The sequence below is a fragment of the Cetorhinus maximus genome, chromosome 7 (assembly GCF_964194155.1).
Source record: "Cetorhinus maximus chromosome 7, sCetMax3.hap1.1, whole genome shotgun sequence".
NCBI classification, from domain to species: domain Eukaryota; kingdom Metazoa; phylum Chordata; class Chondrichthyes; order Lamniformes; family Cetorhinidae; genus Cetorhinus; species Cetorhinus maximus.
The window spans coordinates 134,725,633-134,743,964 of NC_135885.1; the positions used below are offsets into that span (position 1 = coordinate 134,725,633).

Genomic DNA, 18,332 nt, shown 5'->3' on the forward strand with positions numbered 1-18,332 from the left:
AGATAAATTTGAAACTGAACCCTCCGGATATGCACCACAATGGGGCAGAATTGCTCAAGATTTATTTCAACCATCATAATTAGGGCTTATAAACATGCTCAGTTACTCATCAGTTGAAACTGAAGTGGACAGCATGGTGACTGATTGGGAGTGGAGCTCTTCACTCACATCATGTTGCAAACCTCTCACAATCTGTGAAGATTTAAACCCAGGGCTGGATCAGTGCATTATTTTTGCCGTGGAATATATTTGACTCTTCAGACACATTATGCACCACAGCGTTCTGGTTCAGACTGCATTCGGGGTTTTGTACAGTAATTTAATGTATTGCTGAATGAACCAAGGTCACTCAGGCAACATTTTATTTTACAACCAATGCTTATCAAGTTAGTGTGCAGAAAATAAAATAAAGACTTAGAGTACACTTCAGTGTTTTATCAGTCATGTGAAGGACAATATCAGTACTGTTCCCATTTGACAGCAATTAATCAAACTTAGTTGTGTCAATATTTTTCTTCTGCAGTTAGTAACAGCGCTCATGGTAATCCTGTCTTATTTTTGGGTGTGCGTTACTCAAACAGTAAGTACAACTCATTGTTTGAGAACTCCGATTCAATTGTACAGTTTCCAAAACCACATACTAACAGGAATAATTGCAGCGGTACTGGCTTTTCCTTTCCAGTCGCTTTGCCTTTCAGTTAGGCTGCTGTAATAATTCATTGAGGTCTGAAATTCTGCTAGGCTATGTGGCTTGATGATTGATACAATGATCCGTGATTCTGAGTTAAGAGCCAATTAGAAGGCAGGTAACTAAAGATTCCTGTCTTTCAGACAGTTGCTGGGAGGCACGAGTGATGAATTTAGTTCTTCACGAGGGACATGGGGCTATGACATGAAGTTCCAAATCAGCAGAAGCTTCCGTCCCAAGTGAGTTGAGATGCTTAAGTTACAAAAATTGGAAAGTCGCAACTTCTTGGGGGCAAAATAGCGGAAACAAAATTCCTTGGGATTCATCGGTGGCTTGGTGAGAAATTCCAAGAAATCTGTGCTGGAAATTTCCCCTGGGCTCCTCCATTACTTTGGCAGAAGTTTGATGAAAAGCTCATCATTCATGGAGTTTCCACTGAGCATATGGTGGTGATGGGTGGGGGCAAGCTTAGAGGAAAATCTTCTTTGGTACCAAACTTTTGTTTTCCCCTCAGCCAAGGGGTGGGGGGGGAGGGGGCGGGGGCGATGGTGTAGTGGTATTGTCACTAGTCTAATAATCCAGCAACCCAGGGTAATGCTCTGGGGACCCAGATTTGAATCCCACCACGACAGATGATGGAATTTGAATAAATATCTGGAATGAAATCATTGTCGATTGTTGTAAAAACCCATCTGGTTCACTAATGTCCTGTAGCAAAGCAAATCTGCTGTTCTTACCTAGTCTAGTCTACATGTGACTCCAGACCCACAGCAATGTGGTTGACTCTTAAATGCCCCTATGAAATGGTCCAACAGGCCACTCAGTTGTATCAAACCGCTACAAAGCCTCAAAAAAGGAATGAAACTGGATGGACCACCCGGCATCGACCTACGCACTGGAAACGACAATGGCAAACTCAGCCCTGTTGACCCTGCAAAATCCTCCTTACTAACATCTGGGGGCAAGGGCCAAAGTTTGGAGAGCTGTCTTACAGACTAGTCAAGCATAAGCAACAAGTGATAAGAGAGAGCTAAGCGATCCCACAACCAACGGATCAGATCTCAGCTCTGCAGCCCTGCTACATCCAGTCGTGAATGATGGTAGACAAGTAAGCAACTCACTGGAGGAGGAGGCTCCACAAATATCCCCATCCTCAATGATGGGGGAGCCCAGCACATCAGTAGAAAACATAAGGCTGAAGCATTTGCTACAATCTTCAGCCAGAAGTGCCGAGTGGATGATCCATCTCGGCCTCCTCTGGGCGCACCCAGCTTCACAGATCCCATTCTTCAGCCAATTCGATTCACTCCACATAATATCAAGAAATGGCTGAGGGCACTAGATAGTGCGAAGGCTATGGGACCTGACAATATTCCTGCAATAATACTGAAGGCTTGTGCTCCAGAACTTGCCGCGCCCCTAGCCAAGCTGTTCCAGTACAGCTACAACACTGGCGCCTGCCTGGCTATGTGGAAAATTGTCCAAGTATGTCCTGTACACAAAAAGCAGGACAAATCCAACCTGTTCAATTACTGCCCCATTAGTCCACTCTTGAACATCATTAAAGTAATGGAAGGGGTCACCAACAGTGCTATTAAGCAGCCCTTGCTTCGAAATAACCTGCTTACTGACGCCCAGTTTGGGTTCCGCCAGGGCCACTCAGCTCCTGACCTCACTACAGCCTTGGTTCAAACATGGACAATAAAGCTGAACTCCCGAGGTGAGGTAAGAGTGAATTCCCTTGACATCAAGCCAGTATTTGACTGAGTGTGGCATTAAGGAGCTCTAGCAAAACTGGAGTCCATGGGAATCAGGGGGAAACCTCTTTGCTGGTTGGAGTCATACCTAGCACAAAGGAAGATGGTTGTGGTTGTTGGAGGTCTGTCATCTCAGCTCCAGGACATCACTGCAGGAGTTCCTCAAGGTAGTGTCCTCGGCCCAACCATCTTCAGTTGCTTCATCCCATGACCTTCCTTCCATCATAAGGTCAGAAGTGGAGATGTTCGCTGATGATTGTACAATGTTCAGCACCATTCGCAACTCCTCAGATACTGAAGCAGACCATGTCCAAATGCAGCAAGACCTGGACAATATCCAGGTTTGGGCTGCCAAGTGGCAAGTAACATTTGTGCCACACAAGTGTCAGGCAATGCCCATCTCCAACAAGAGAGAATCAACTATCACCCCTTAATGTTCAATGGCATTACCATCACTGAATCCCCTACCATCAAAATCCTGGGGGTTGCCATTGACCAGAAACTGAACTGGACGAGCCATATAAATACTGTGGCTACAAAAGCAGGTCAGGGGCTAGGAATCCTGTGACAAGTAACTCACCTCTAGACTCCCCAAAGCCTGTCCACCATCTACAAGACTCAAGTCAGGAGTGTGATGGAATACTCCCCACTTGCCTGGATGAGTGCGGCTCCCACAACACTCATGAAGCTTGACACCATATGGGGCAACACAGACCGCTTAATTGGCACCCCATCCACAAACATTCACTCCCTCCACCACCGACACACAGTAGCAGCAGTGTGTACCATCTACAAGATGCATTGCAGGAATTCACCAAGGCTCCTTAGACAGCATCTTCCAAACCCACAACCACTACCATCTAGAAGGACAAGGGCAGCTTATAGACGGGAATGCCACCACCTGGAAGTTCCCCTCCAAGTCACACTCCATCCTGACTTGGAAATATATCGCCGTTTCTTCACTGTCACTGAGTCAAAATCCTGGAACTCCCTTCCTAACAGCACTGTGGGTGTACCAACACTACATGGACTGCAGCGGGACAAGAAGGCTGCTCACCATCACCTTCTGAAGGGCAACTAGGGATGGGCAATAAATACTGGCCCAGCCAATGAAGCCCACATCCCATGAATGAATAAAAAAAGCAACTCATAGATCTCAATAAGGACCAATTATCTTCCAAGCTTCAACACCTCTGAAGAGAACCTAACAACCCTCGCACCCACCCACTTAAGATACAACACAAAGCGCTGCTGAAGACATGTCCTTTTTAAGTACATGTGAATCATATCTACAATGTGTGCCAGATGACCACTCTCAAAATGTTTGAGAGACACTACCATCTTACAATTAGATTCCTTCCTGGTGGTAGTGGAGGAAGGTGTTGGCACATCACATTGCCATATTGAGCATGAGAACCACACAAGATACACAGTGGGTGGGGGGGGTGATTTTCATCTGCCAGTTCCCCATTTCTCATCAGACTTGGAAATCAGGTGGGCGGAGGAGGAAGGTGTGGGGGCACCTTGGCCATCCTATTGGCAGCCGAAAAACTGTGTCAAGCAGGTGATTAAGTTGGCGAGTTGCTGTTGTGGCACTCCAATTATAATTCTCAAGTATAAATGGGTGTCATGCACCTTGGAATGGTATGGGTGAATGAGACTGGTTAGGGAAAGAAAGGAGGAAAAGATAGAGGCACAGGAAAAAAAATCAACAAATCTAAATATATAATACAAAAAAATTACCTTGTCACTCCATGTAAATTGAAAGAACTTTGGCAAAAGCAAATGTAATATTTGCTTTAACTCCTGAAACATAAATTTTCATGTATTATTGGCAGGTCTATCTGGCTAGAAATGTTCGTTCTTTGGCATTTGTTTGATTCCCATCATAACTTGTCGACCTCCCATCATATTCACAGGAGGTCATGTAACAATCAGTTTGGGTTTGTATTTATCCTATGGTCGTTGTGTCCTTTTTCAGTTCGGATTCACCTTTCAGTATTGAGGGTACAAGACTACAACGAAGATCTGAGTCCCCTGACTCGAAGAAACGACGCATACACAGGTGTGATTTTGAGGGCTGCAATAAAGTGTACACAAAAAGCTCTCACTTGAAAGCACACAGGAGGACGCATACAGGTAGGAGGCTACAACAACATGCATTGATACGAGATTTTGAATGTGAACGTCCTACAGATTGAACTAAATAAGGAAACAGGACTAGTTCGTGGGGGCAGATATTCGGACAACTGACTGAAAGATTTGTTGCAAAGATGGATTTTAAGGCCGGAGAGAATTAGAAGGGTTGACGTTGGGAGGCCTAGGTTGTAGAGTTGATGTTGGCTTAGGCATTGTTTTTAGGCAAAAGGAGCAGGTAGAACACAAAAAAAAGTCAGATACAGCGGATCTAAAGGAGAAGAGAAATAGAAAGCAGGAAAGAAAGAAAGATAAAATGTTTATATTCATTCATTCGTCAAAGGTTTATTGATTTAAAATCAACTTCCGTCACAGCCAAGGGCAAAACTGAGGTCAGTTTTACAATCAAAACATTTTTCCAAGTAAAATATAAAAATGCAAGAGTGATAGAGCAGAGTAAGATAATGTATTGATCATTAGATTAGGACCTTTATGTTATCAGTGTTCAAAGTTTAACAATCATTAATGGTTTTTCATTGCACAGGAGAGATATGGCATTGGGCTGTTCCTAAACCTTGTCATTTCGTATCCTAATTCAGTTAGTTCTGAGTTCAGTAGCTGGTAGCCACTATGAGATCTGTCTGCAGGTAACAAGTAGTGAAGCTTAGAATTAAGCATTGATCTTGCAAAAGAACGGCAGCATTGATTGCTGTTCTCGAATGACTCCAGGCTGCAATTGTGCAAAGAACCTGAGTAACAATGGGAATCAAGGCAAAGAATGACGCTGCAAGCTCTATTCTGAACACTTTCATGGCTTTACATTGCTCTTTGTGATTCCGCACAAGTACACAGGTGCCCCATATTCCAATACCATGTCTCATGACCTCAGGACATCCCAAAGCACTTTATAATCAAGGAATTACATCTGAAGAACAGACACTTGTAATGTTGCAACATGCAATGTAAGGCTGTAGGAATCTGGAAGGATTTGATAGGGCAAGACTGTGGAGATGTACAAAGATGAAGATTTTAAATTTCAGGTAAGTTTGGGGGTAGAGCTACTAGGGCATGTTATTGGAAAATGTTGCCATTTAAGGTGGAAGATCAGAAGCCAGAAAGAATGGAACAGGAATAATGAAATGGCAAAGGGACAAAGGTGTGGTTAAGGACCATGAAGGGGCTAAGGTGCGATAGAGATGAGCAATATTGCGGAGAATGGAACTGATCTTGATGTTGATTGGATGTGGTTTGATGCTCAGTCTGCTTCAGTCTGAGGTGGTGGCCTGGGAGGTTACGGAGTCAGTGATAACATAGTGTAGTTTCTGCCTGAAATGGCCAACCCATTGTTTCCAATGTTTAGCTGGAGGAAGTAGTATCTCACCTGATGGCAGAGATAAGGTGGCACTGGATTGAATGAGGTGGTGGAGAGGTGGAGCTAGCTGCCCTCAGCATACATCTATCATTGATCCTGTGACTGCAGGTGATGTCACTGAGAGACAGTATGTAGTATAGAAAAAGGATGCAGATGAACTTTGATGAATTCTGCAGGTAGTTGAGCTGAAGTGGGAAGAAAAGCCATTAATAGAGATGTGCTGAATGTGTTCAGGTCAGGAGGAGTGTTATCACTTAAGGGTAGTCTCATGTAATGGAGCAATGATTAAAATGGATTGCAGCAAATAGATTGATTAGCCATGTCAAATGATACAAAGAGGTCATGTACTCAGGAGGTGAAAAGCCATTCCCGAACCAGTCAGAAAAAAGCAAAAAGTCCTGCTTGGATGCTAACCAATATTCCTGCTACAGTTCAGGTTTCTTCTGAATACATTTTACTTATACTCAACACGAAAAATTCCTTAGACAAATCTGCAATTCAAATGACTCGAAACATGACTATGTGCTCACATCGTTTGCTACCAGCGGACAATTATTTCTTCTATCTTTGGACATATATCAGAAATTGTGCGGTCTACACACCAGAGTCTTCAGATCCCTTTGAAACAATGTAAATCAGCATTCTGCCAACAGACCATGTAGCTCAGACTAAAACCTAATTGAGTTTATTGCAAGAAGCTAAAATGTGAGGTAGCGCAAACAAATTGGGGTAAACATATACCACTGCTTGACCCTATCTGCTCCAAAGAAATAGAAGCTATGAATCTTAATTGTTTTCTTCAGTTCCTTTGATAATGAGAAATTAACCCATAGATCTACTTATAAATCCCTGAAATATATGGTTACACAGTGTGGGGAACATGGGGTGTAGTGTTCAGTGGTTTGAATGATCTGTGTTTGATTATGTTATTCTGTTCACTAAGCTATGTTCACTGTACTTGATTGCTTAAGCTAAAGAGGTTAAGTAACTGACACCTGACAGAAAGTTCTAGAACCTGGGCTGAGAACATGTGTGTAGAAACCCTGTGATTACTGAGATATTTTAAATTACTATAAATAAGCCTGTTGTAGACTTAGAACTGGTGTCATCTCTGCATAGCTTGTGATATATCTAATATATAAGATGTACAGCAAACAAACAAATACATAACATGGGGTTTAGGCCAGCCTATATGCCTCTTTTCTTTAATGCCCAAGTTACCAAAAACAAGGCTAAAATAATACTTTTCCAATCAGAATTAAAGCATATCTGAATGACCACCTTCTGTGAGAGTCCAGAGATTAATGAAACCCATAGGTATAAATTACTTGCTTTATAATACAAGATAATTGTACTCATTAAAGTGATGCTGGAACTGGAGACAAGATCTCTTCTCATTTCGAGCACCTAGTGTGAGCTGTGGGATGTGGGATGAACCCATCCCATTTCAGCTACCTATAGTATAGCCAGAAGCACAATAAAGCTCCCTCCAGTCTGCTGTGACAGTGGGCCATTGGGATTACTCAAACTCATTTCACCAAAGACACCTACATAGATAGAGGAGAAATTCATTCAATCAGTCTGACCTGGAATTAAATCCAGGTCCCAGAGGTAGAAGAGCAGCATCTAACTCAGTGTGCCACCCAGTTCCTAGATATAAACAACTTCAACCAGCGCTATTCCACAACAAAACAAGACTTGACTTAATTAAATTTGGGTCCCAAACAGTATGCTTGATATCTGCCTCTTAGGGCTGCAAAAGCAATGACTTCTTTTTACCAAGCCCATTTAAAACCGCCCTCAATACGCTACGCTCCCAGGGGTGTGTATTGTGCTGTGTCTGCTATTGTGAAGCCAAGGCAAAGCAAAGGAATTCTTCATCACAGCAGCCATGGCTTCCACTTTAAACGTTCTAGTGCCTGGGGCAACTATAAGGACACAAAAAATAAGTGAAATATAAGAATCTCTTATAAAATTAACAGTAGATGGGTCCTAGCATTCTTTACAATTCCTCCTTCAACAAGTTTGATCCCTATTGTTATTGCTTGTGGATGCTCTTACTACAAGAACAACTTATGTTTATATAGTGCCTTTAATGTAATGAACCATTCCAAGGCACTTCACGAGAGTGTTATAAAACAAAGTGTGACACCAAGCCACTTAAGGAGATATTAGGTCAGATAACCAAGAACTTAGGAACAAAGGAGCTAGGAGCAGGAGTAGGCCATTCAGCACTTCAAGCCTGCTCCACTATTTGATAAGATCATGGCTGATCTGGTTGGGTCTCAACTCCACTTTGCCATCTGCACCCCCCCCACCTCATAACCCTTGACTCCCTTGTCTATCTGCCTGATCAAAAAGGTAGTGTCTTAAAGGAAGAGTGTGATTGAATACTCTCCACTTGCCTGGACAAGTGCAGCTCCAGCAACACTCGACATCCCCCAGGACAAAGCAGTCCGCTTGATTGGCACCACATCCACAAACATTCACTCTCTTCACCACTGACGCACAGTAGCAGCAGCGTGTGTACCATGTACAAGATGCACTGCAGGAACTCACCAAGGCTCCTTAGGCAGCAACTTCCAAACCCACGACCATTACCATCTAGGGCAGCAAACACATGGGAACACCGCCACCTGGAAGTTCCCCTCCAAGCTACTCACCACCCTGACTTGGAAATATATCGCCGTTCCTTCACTGTCGCTGGGTCAAAATCCTGGAATTCCCTCCCTAACAGCACTGTGGGTGTCCCTACACCACATGGACTGCAGCAGTTCAAGAAGGCAGCTCACCACCAGGGATGGGCAATAAATTCTCGCCTTGCCAGCAATGCCTACAGCTCATGAATGAATGAATAAAATAAATTGGGAATGCAAAAGAGGGCAGAATTAGAGGAGTGCAGATATCTTGGATGGTGCGGGGTTGGAGGAGATTGCAGAGATAGGGAGGGGAATGGTGGACTTTGAAAACACAGATGAGAATTTTAAAATCAAGATGTTGCTTGACTGCAAGCTAGTGTGGTTCATTGAGTGCAGGGGTGATAGGGGAACGGGACTGCTGCAAGCTAAGACACAGGCAGCAGAGCTTTCAACGACTTCTTGCTATGCAAAATTGCTGCCAGACTTGCCTGTGCGACAGTAGTCACAGCACTTCAAAGTCGTAGATGCAGTGTTCTGAGCTGTTTAAGGGATGCTTTAAGATGTTGTATAACATGAAAGGATTTTTATTTTAAAGGCTCAAGTCCAGTATTACATGTAACACTGACATTGCTGAGGAACAGTAGGTGGCACTAATGCTTTATCACAGGGTGCAGTCGCACTGAGACATTGCCCTACCTCGCAACGCTAGTCCACATTAAACATGATTATGTTCTCCCAGCACATGCAGCGTGTACAAAACTCCTCAAACTTACAGTTAAAAGCTGAGTGAAAGTTGAAGAGCTAAGAATCATACAGTCTGCCTGAAACCTCAAAATGTGAACTAGCTTTCAAAGTTGAATAAGAAATGGTCTGCCTGTAAAATCTAACTCAAAACCCTGTTGAATTATGAAATGCAATGAGTCTGACATTTAGATATACCTACTTAACATTCACTTCACTAAAATTATATTAACTGCATATAGATATTACTGCACCACTGAACTGCATACTCTCCAGTTTGCTTCATGGGCATAAAAGATTTTACTTAAATTACAGGCTTGATTATGAAGATGTTCTGCTGTATGCACATCAGCTGACAGCAACAATGATGTCCCTGACTGATAAGTTAAGCCAATGCTGTATGTGTGCAACAATAAAATGTTCTAGGTTACATCAGGATAAATCCCTTGTGGCGTTATCATTTAGTGCTTGTTTAACAAAAAGGCAACAGGCCTCATTTCATTTAAAAAGTTTTTTTTAAAAAAAACTCATCCCCTGCAGACTATCAGAGTGATTGAATGACAAAGTACAGAGTAGGAACAGTCCTGATTCAGGCACTGGGCTGTATTGATTTTGGCATCTTCAGCAACCTCGAGGACGGTTAAGGGAAGAAGCAGGAAAAATGTAAGCACTGAATTGCCCACCTAGTCCTATAGTTAGGAAGGGGAAAGATCAGCCTGGAAAACCAGCAGCGGAGAAAAATCGTACCTCCCATGTAAATTATCACCTTCAGGAATTGGGAAATAGAATGGAAATAAGGAAGGGCAATCAGTGAATGAAAATGAAATACCTCATAACACCCAATTTTTGACATGCCTGAGGTTCCAACAGGGAAATATAGCATTCTATTTCTATGTCCTTGCCACTGCTGTGGCCTTTACCACATTTTGCATTGGCTTCAGCACGAAGGAGTGGTTCTGGGAGCTGAGGTTAATGTTGCCAATCCTCCTGACGTTTGTTCTGGAGTCATGTGACCAGAGTTTAAGATCAATCCCAAGGACATTGCTGCAAGCAAGCTGGGAGGAAAATCATAGCGGTGTTCTTAAGAAAACAAAAAGGTGGTGTTTTGTCATTTTCTTTGACCACTTTTGGATTTTTAATTCATGAAAATATTGGAGACTGTTTGACTGACAAGTCAAGCATTACCCAATTGGGTAATGAAGAGCCTGTTTCTTTCCAATTTGGGGAGAACGGTGGGCATGTCAGATGGCCAAGGGCAGGGGTTTTGTGGGAGGGACAATGAGAGGAGAGAGGTCATGAGATTAACTTCCCAGGAATGCACTCAAATGAGGTTGGAAACACTACATGAGATTTACAACTGGAAAAGTGACCATGGAACCACCTCAGAAATACACAAGGCGGTGGCCCACAGTCTGGTACTTTGTGGTAAATTGAAAATTGGTTTCCTGAACTCATAATGAACGTAGATTTTGTTTTTCTACTGAGTTCATATTTTAAAAGCAAATACTTAATTAGGCTATTGTACAGCCATATTCTGAGATCAGTAAATTATGTTTTAGCCTATCTCACATGGTTCCAACAAGATTTCACTTGGATAAGTTGTCAGAGTGTTCACATAGAACGATGTAATTGGTCTGAATACTTCAGCATAGCTGCTGGATGAAATCATACTGCTCAGCTTGTAGGGACAAGATTCAAATCCCATTTTCAGAGCTTAGTTTGTTAGCTTTATGTAAAGTTGATTTAGTTCACTTATTGCAAATAAAGGTTTTGCTGTGACTTGATCTGCCTGTAGCACTCTCTGCCAGATTGTGTCAATGCCTGGAGCTCTGTGCCTTATAAGTTCAAACACAGTTAACCATGACTTAGTTGTTGAACCTGCACGAAACTTCAGGCTGAATGAATTTCCAACCTCCTTTAGAGCTTGGTACAAGAAAATCACTCAGAACCGTCCGGATGTAGCAGTTCCTAAACTTTGCTCCAAGAGATGATTCTTAAAATTGGGATGGATTAGTTTTCTAAAGAGTCAATGGGCAAAGAAGGAGCCCATTCGGTGAATTAATTCATTATTATTGAATCTGCTTCCACCACCTTTTCAGGCAGCTCATTCCAGAACATAACAACTTACTGGGTAAAAATCATTCCACACCTCTCCCCTGGCTTTTTTGCTAAAAATCTAAATATTACAAACAATGTTTGTTTTAATCCATTAACTCCCAATTTATCATGTCATTTATGGTTCCAGGAATCATTAGCATTTCAAATGTACATTATCGTACCTGTAGTTGCGCTGATGAGAGAACTTTGATGACTTAAGCCTCTCAAGCTTTGATAGACCAGTGACTCACATTTATTAAGTAATAGTTTCAATGATGTGTAAGCAGACTTATTGCTTTGCTCACTCAAAGACTACTAGTTTAGACTCTTGTAATTTTTATTAACCCTTTATTCTAAGATTATTGTACCCTAAGCAAAGAGTCACAATAAGGCCTTTTCAATTTACAAGGGAGCAAGTTAATGAACATATCTGTTTTAGTTCTGGACTTCCTTGCACTATCTTATTTTTGTTACTTTATAAAATGTTATATTTCACTGTTGGGGAACAGCAGATCTTTGTGCTTACTTCCTGGAGTAAGGACTGAACCCACAACTTTCTGGCTCAGAGGCAAGAGTCTCAAGCTCTCATACCCAGGTCGATAGAGGTGTTTATCTTCATTGTAATCTATCACATAGCAGAACAAGAGAGATCTTCATTTGTGCCTATACGCTGCAACATTTTCATTATTTGGCACAGTAGTGGCACTCCTACCTATGAGCTAAAAGGTTGAGGGTTCAAGCGCTACTCTTGACCTAAAGCACAATATCTGACATGCAGTGTAATGTGAGGGAGTGCTGCATTACCAAGGTGCCTTCTCTTCAATAAAGCGTTTAACTTCATCTTCAAATTTAGCTGGACACTTGACACTAATGGGAAGGAGAGAAGGAGAGCAGTAGATTGTATGTGTTTTGACTAATATTCTCCATCACCCATCTCCATCTAAAACAGATTAACTGTCTGTTTATGCAAAATAGTTCGCTACCTAATCATTCGCTTTACCTCAAAGTAATTCATAGCAAGCCAATGGCTTTGAGACAATTCTAAGAGATGTGAGAAGGTGCATATAAATGTGTTCCTTTCTTTGTAAAATCTAATTTATTCTCACCTGATAGACAGCCTTGTATGGAATCTACTTCAAGATGAACCTGGTTGTGTAAGTGCTCATTGCAGTTGGGACACATGTCCCCCAGGACAGGGTTGTTAACATGCCGACTGACAATTGCTGCCATAATACCCAGGCTTCTGGCAATACTATTGTATTTCAATGGAATGTAGGTCCTGAGCTAATTCCCCAAGCAAGACCAATGAATTGACATTATAGACAGGCTTCACACCCTGCACCTGAAATGAAAGGATAGGGTTCAGAAACTCATACAGATGTTAACAGGAGGACATATATTTAGGGCCACTGAATACAAAGGATTAAACAGGTTTGTTTCTGTGCCATTGTGTTTGTTGCTATAGCTTCTGTTACTGTGGTGATTTTCACTGTTTCACAATCACTTTACGTTAAATTAAGCAATGCCTTAAACAAATTTACACATCAGAAGACATAAAATGTGAACATGTTCGATATTATTTAAAAAACCAGCAATGGTGTCTGCAGGCGATGGCAACTTCCTTGTTTGTCAGGCTGCAGAGAAAACTCTATTTCTCATTCCTAATTTCAGTGCGGACTAAAGACTTCTAGAGCGTGTGGGATGAGATTAGAGAACTCATCAGTATCCAGTCTTGTAGTATAAGGGTCTGGCAAATAAAGGGTTAACGTTGGACTGGGTACAGTACTGCCTACATAGTGATGAAGGGGAACACATGATCCGCACCTAGGGGTCAGTGTAATGTTGGACAGAGCCGTGTGTAGAAGCAAGCATGGAGACAGCTCCTAGCTTGGACCTTTTCCATACCCATGTATATAGTTTTTAGTAGTTGATAAATACTTACTGTTGAACTACCTAATGAATACCTTAGTAAGACCTATCGAATGATGCCCAACACCTTACATCAAGTCTTATATTACTGCAAAGATTGATTGGGCCATCAGTTTTACTTCTTGAATGCCAGATATTCTCGCAGATTCAGTCACTGTTGTAGGCAGCTCTCAGCTCCCCTGTGATCCAGAGTGGACCTTCTACTGTCCAAATCTAATTAAACAACAGCATGGCCTAGGGATAGTAACGACAATTTGCATTTTTGTAGCATGTATAACATAGTAAAGCATAAGGCACTTCACAGGTGCATTAACAACGAAAATTTGACATGGACAGGTGACCAAAAGCTTAGTCAACGAGAGAGCTTTTAAGGAGCATCCTAAAGGAAAGATGGGGAAGTTTCAAGGTTGGGAATCTCAGCGTTTAGGGCCTAGGCAGCTGAAGGCATGACTGCCAGTGGCAGAGTGAGGAAGGTCAGGGAACTGAAAAACCTTTCTACATATAATGGCCACTGCAATGTATCACACAAATCTTCATGAATAGGGCTTCAAGACAAGGCTCAGCATCAAACCGTAAATTGATTTATTTATATAAAAACAGATGAACACCATACAGTTTGCACAATAAATATAACCAATTTCCCTATGCTCCTTCGTTATGATAAAACAATAAAGATGAAAGTTACTATCAATATAAACATGGACATCAATATAAACATGTCATGCTTTGTGAGCATGACATCTGTCACGTTTACATAACTAGCCTCCCACTGATTCACATTAAGCAACCATGGTTGACGCATAATTCAGGCTGCTGGTTAGACATTCTGGAGACTCATTACTGCTGGCTACCTTGGCAGTTAACCCCTTAATAAACTGAATCTAACATTGCCACAGCATTGTCAGTTTCAAAGCTCAGCTGAGGCAGCGCAGCCAAGATTCAAGTTGCATTAGCGCTTAGCCTAGATCTCCCTGTTTACCACAGCAACTCGGAAGGTGCTGCAGCTACACCGCAGCAGTAATCAATCTGGACTGTCTGGGCGGGATGTCAGTTGCAAAAACCTCATGTATCACAGCCGGATCTTCCTCTGCAATCCTTCTCCAAATTGCACGGCATAGCTTCAGAAGAGGGGGGCAAATGGGTGGTGAGGCCCATCGCTGCCTTCTGGCCCCTATCCCCCCAACACCCCCCATTGAAGTTGATCAAGGTCACCAGCTGCCCCTCTGCTGCCTGCCGCACATAAAAAACCAGAGAGAACTCCCACCATGCCCCCCCACCCCCCACCACCACCACCCCCATGTTTTCCCACTTGCCATCTCTGTCTCCGCTGACCCCAAGGGCCATCAGCAGAAGGTTGGCAGTGGTCTACAGGATAATCTGACAAGCTCAGCAAGACACTAGGTGGATAAAGAGGGCCCAAACATTATTGGAAGGCCTCGGACCGGTCGCTTGCACGATCTTTGGGGCTCTTGCCTCCTTTTAAGGCTATTCTGTCCCCTTCTAGCAGTGCCCCTCATCCAGCACCATTGTGACAGCGTGATCCCTCTTGGTGCCAAAGATCTGGCACAAGAGGCCGTCCTGCATCAACAATGGAGGCCCAAAAAGGAAACTTGACTGAGGCCGGGGCAGGCGGAAGCCCATCCTTGAAGTATTTGGTGTGGATTGCCTAAAAATGTGTCCTTTAGAGTTGTTCAGATACGCATGTAATCATTGCCACTTGAACCAGTTGTTGAAGCACCAATCAGGAAAGGGAAAATTCTGGGCATTCTCCGGTGCTTGAAGTGATATTGTGGAATAATGGCTACAAGCGCTTAACCTGCTTTTCTAAAATTTCTCTCTGCACAATTTTAGCTGGGCAATTAAGCGGCTTGAAATAAATAGGTTAACATCACCACTGTAATAGTGGAGAGAGGTAAGTCTGAACAACGCGTGGAGCTTTCATACCTTTTTCCAGAAAAAGAGAGGAAGTCAAGGGATTACCCGATGAGAGGTGTTTTATGGCCCTGAGAAGGTTTGATCGGGTAAGTGTAGAGAAACTGTTTCCACTCGTGGGTGAGAGCAGAAATAAGGGCCAAAGCTGTAAGATAGTCATCCAATAGGGAAGTCAGGAAAAATTTCTTTCCCCGAAGAGTGGTGGGATTATGGAACATTCTACCTCATGGAAAAACTGAGGCGAGTAAAACAGATTCATTTCCAGCCAGATAAACACATGAAGGAAAAAGGGATAGAAGTTTTGATGGGGTTCGATGACAAAGAGTGAGCGGTGGCTCATGTGGTACATGAACATTGACTAGCATGGACCTCTTGGCCTGTATCTGTGCTGCAAATACTGTGTAATTCTATATAACCCATTAATCTATAGTGCTATAGTCTCAAACACTACTTGGTTAAATTTTATTAAACATCTGCGTTGGCTGTTTCTGACTTCCCCCTGTGATAATGCCTCCTAGGCCAGAATTTTCGGGTTGGCGAATGGGGGCGGGGCCCGCTCGCCGACATGTAAAATGGAGCACGGTGACATCAGGCGTGTGTCCTGACATCAACGTGCGTCATTTAGATTTTCAGTTCGGTGGGTGTGCAGCCGAGTTGGAAGGCCTATGAAGGCCATTTAAATATCAATTAAACTAATAAACTGAGCTGCCCGTCCAACCTCAATGTTGGCGGGGGGGCAGGCGAAGAGCCCAGGCGGCCTTCGCATTTTTCATGGAACCTCATCCATGGGCGGGATGAGGTTTCGTGAAGGGTTTATAAATTAAATAATTTTTTTCATTAATATTCATTGACATGTCCCAGCTCATGTGGCACTGTCACATGAGGGGACGTCTTAAATTTTTTTTTCTTTATTATAATTTTGGGAGCTTCAACTAATCTCCCTGTGGCTGCAATGGAGATAGCTGATGTCAAGGAGGTGGAAGTAGGTCGTCTTGGCGCTGGAGAGAATATGAGGCTAGAAGTTCAGCTCAGGGTCAGTCCAAAGGTGAGCTTGTGAACCATCTGGTTCAGCCTCAGACGAGAATAAACAAATATTTCAAAAATGAACTAAGCTATCTTAACAATCAAGTGGGCTGGTAATAGACTCAAACCTCAACCATTGATACATGGTTGGATTTGGCTGCAAGCCCTTGGGATTTCAAGGCCTTATTTAAGTATTTGATGGTTTTTGATCACTTAGCTTTGCACTCTTCTTATACTCAACTGGTAGCATGATCGCATATATGGGCCCAGAACTCACAACCTACAGGCGGGGGGGTCATTTCCTGGAGATATCCCTGAACGTGTGTTGGGGGACCCCCCCCCCCAACCGCGAACCCCCGCAAAATTCCCCATGAAAGGACTACTCGGGAATTGCTTGGGAAGTTTATACTTCCAAAGGACAATTACCCTGCACTGGGAACCATCCGATACTCCAATTTAAATCAGAGACTTTGGACGGTTCCGACTCTCTTATCAGAACAGATACCCATGAAAAGTTAGAAGAATTGAACCCACTTGTAACTCCTGGGTAACTATAGTACTGACCCCACCCCCAATATCCCCTCGTTGCCGGACCCCACGACTACCATCCCATCCCCCAACAACCCTCCTGACCCCCCCTGACTAACCACCCCCCCCCCCCCCCCCCCCCCCTCTATTCCTGCAGACCCATCCTACTTACTTCCCTTGCACTCTTATCTTCTCCCTGGCTTCACAAAGTGGCTTTTAAACACAGGGATCTTTAAACTCACCAGCTTTATGGCAACCAGTGCTGTAAAAAGGGATGTGGCTTCATTCCCCCTGACACAGCTGTCCGGGGCTGAGTGACTCGGGAACCCACTGCGCTGTTCTTCTCTCACCAGGCCCAGGTCAGGAGTTCGGGCGAGAAATGTGCTTGGAAGTTGTGGCCCATGATCTGGCTACAAATCTTCCCGGTCACCTGAAACTGTGAGCGTTTCTCTCCTCCCCGCATTGATCGTTTCTTATGGCCACCTTGGCTCTCTGGGTGACCTCTCAAACGATCCTGGAAAAGTATTTATTTGGCAGGCTGGTCTCGAATTGAATTTCCTTGAAATGAAAGCATTACAAAAGATTACACCTGAGTCAGAGATTGCAGCAAAAGTTATCGGTTTACGCAAGTGAATACTCAAGGAAGTACAACCCGCAGTTCCAGAGCAGTTCCTGACTTTACAGGTTAGAGAATAAGAAAAAAAAGTGCTCACTCAAAGCAACTTTGTTTCCTCAAATAAAACTGTGCTTTCTACAATCTGATACCTCCACCCTTATCCATCACATGGAATTTACAGCACAGATTCAGGCCATTGAGCCTTCCTAATCTGTGCTAGTATTGATGCTGCACATGAGCCTCCTCTCAACCTACTTCATTTCACCCTATCAATAGATACTTCCATTCCTTTCTCCCTCATGTATTTGTCTAGTTTCCCCCTTAACTGTCTTAGTGTTGTAACTGGGACCAGCAATAACAATATCCAATTTTCCAAGTTATTTCCCACTTAACATTACATGTTATGCTACATGCACTCTTGTCCTCTCCAGAGATAGAAAATGCTACTTTGTGACCCAGGCTAACATTAGTAAATACCTTTATCTACAGGAGTTATAATTACATATAAGCAAAGTGAACGATGCAAGTGTTTAATATACACTCTGCTTTAAGCTGTCGGGATAATCAAGTAACTGAAATCTCAAGTTTTCGTTGATTGTAACAAACATCTTTCCCCTTCAAGGAGACCCATCTCACAACTTAGAAATGTATGTTTGGAATAGGGGGGTCTCGGAAGTGAAGGTATGAGGGCATATTACCAGAACAAGCTTTGAAAAAAAGCTTTCAAATACTGGATTGGTCATTTTGAACACAGTTATTTGATCAGCAAATATTCCCACTTGGTCTGGTTCCTGCAAATCCATGAATGCTTTGACAAGGCATAACCAGATAAGCTCCAGGACTGTCTCCACATCTTGTCTGATCTGCAAATCAA

General features: G+C 43.0%; 1 protein-coding gene across 6 annotated transcripts in view; it reads left to right on the forward strand.

Moving 5' to 3' along the window:
- Positions 1-18,332, forward strand: part of klf12b (Kruppel like factor 12b) — a 246,205-nt gene that overhangs the window by 218,781 nt on the left and 9,092 nt on the right. For 4 of the 6 annotated variants that reach the window (XM_078545980.1, XM_078545984.1, XM_078545981.1 and 1 more), the window contains 2 exons: positions 832-927; positions 4,427-4,584. In XM_078545980.1, coding sequence (XP_078402106.1) covers positions 832-927; positions 4,427-4,584 — 254 coding nt within the window. The remainder of the gene's footprint in view (positions 1-831; positions 928-4,426; positions 4,585-18,332) is intronic. The other 2 variants (XM_078545983.1, XM_078545985.1) reach the window with 1 other exon arrangement.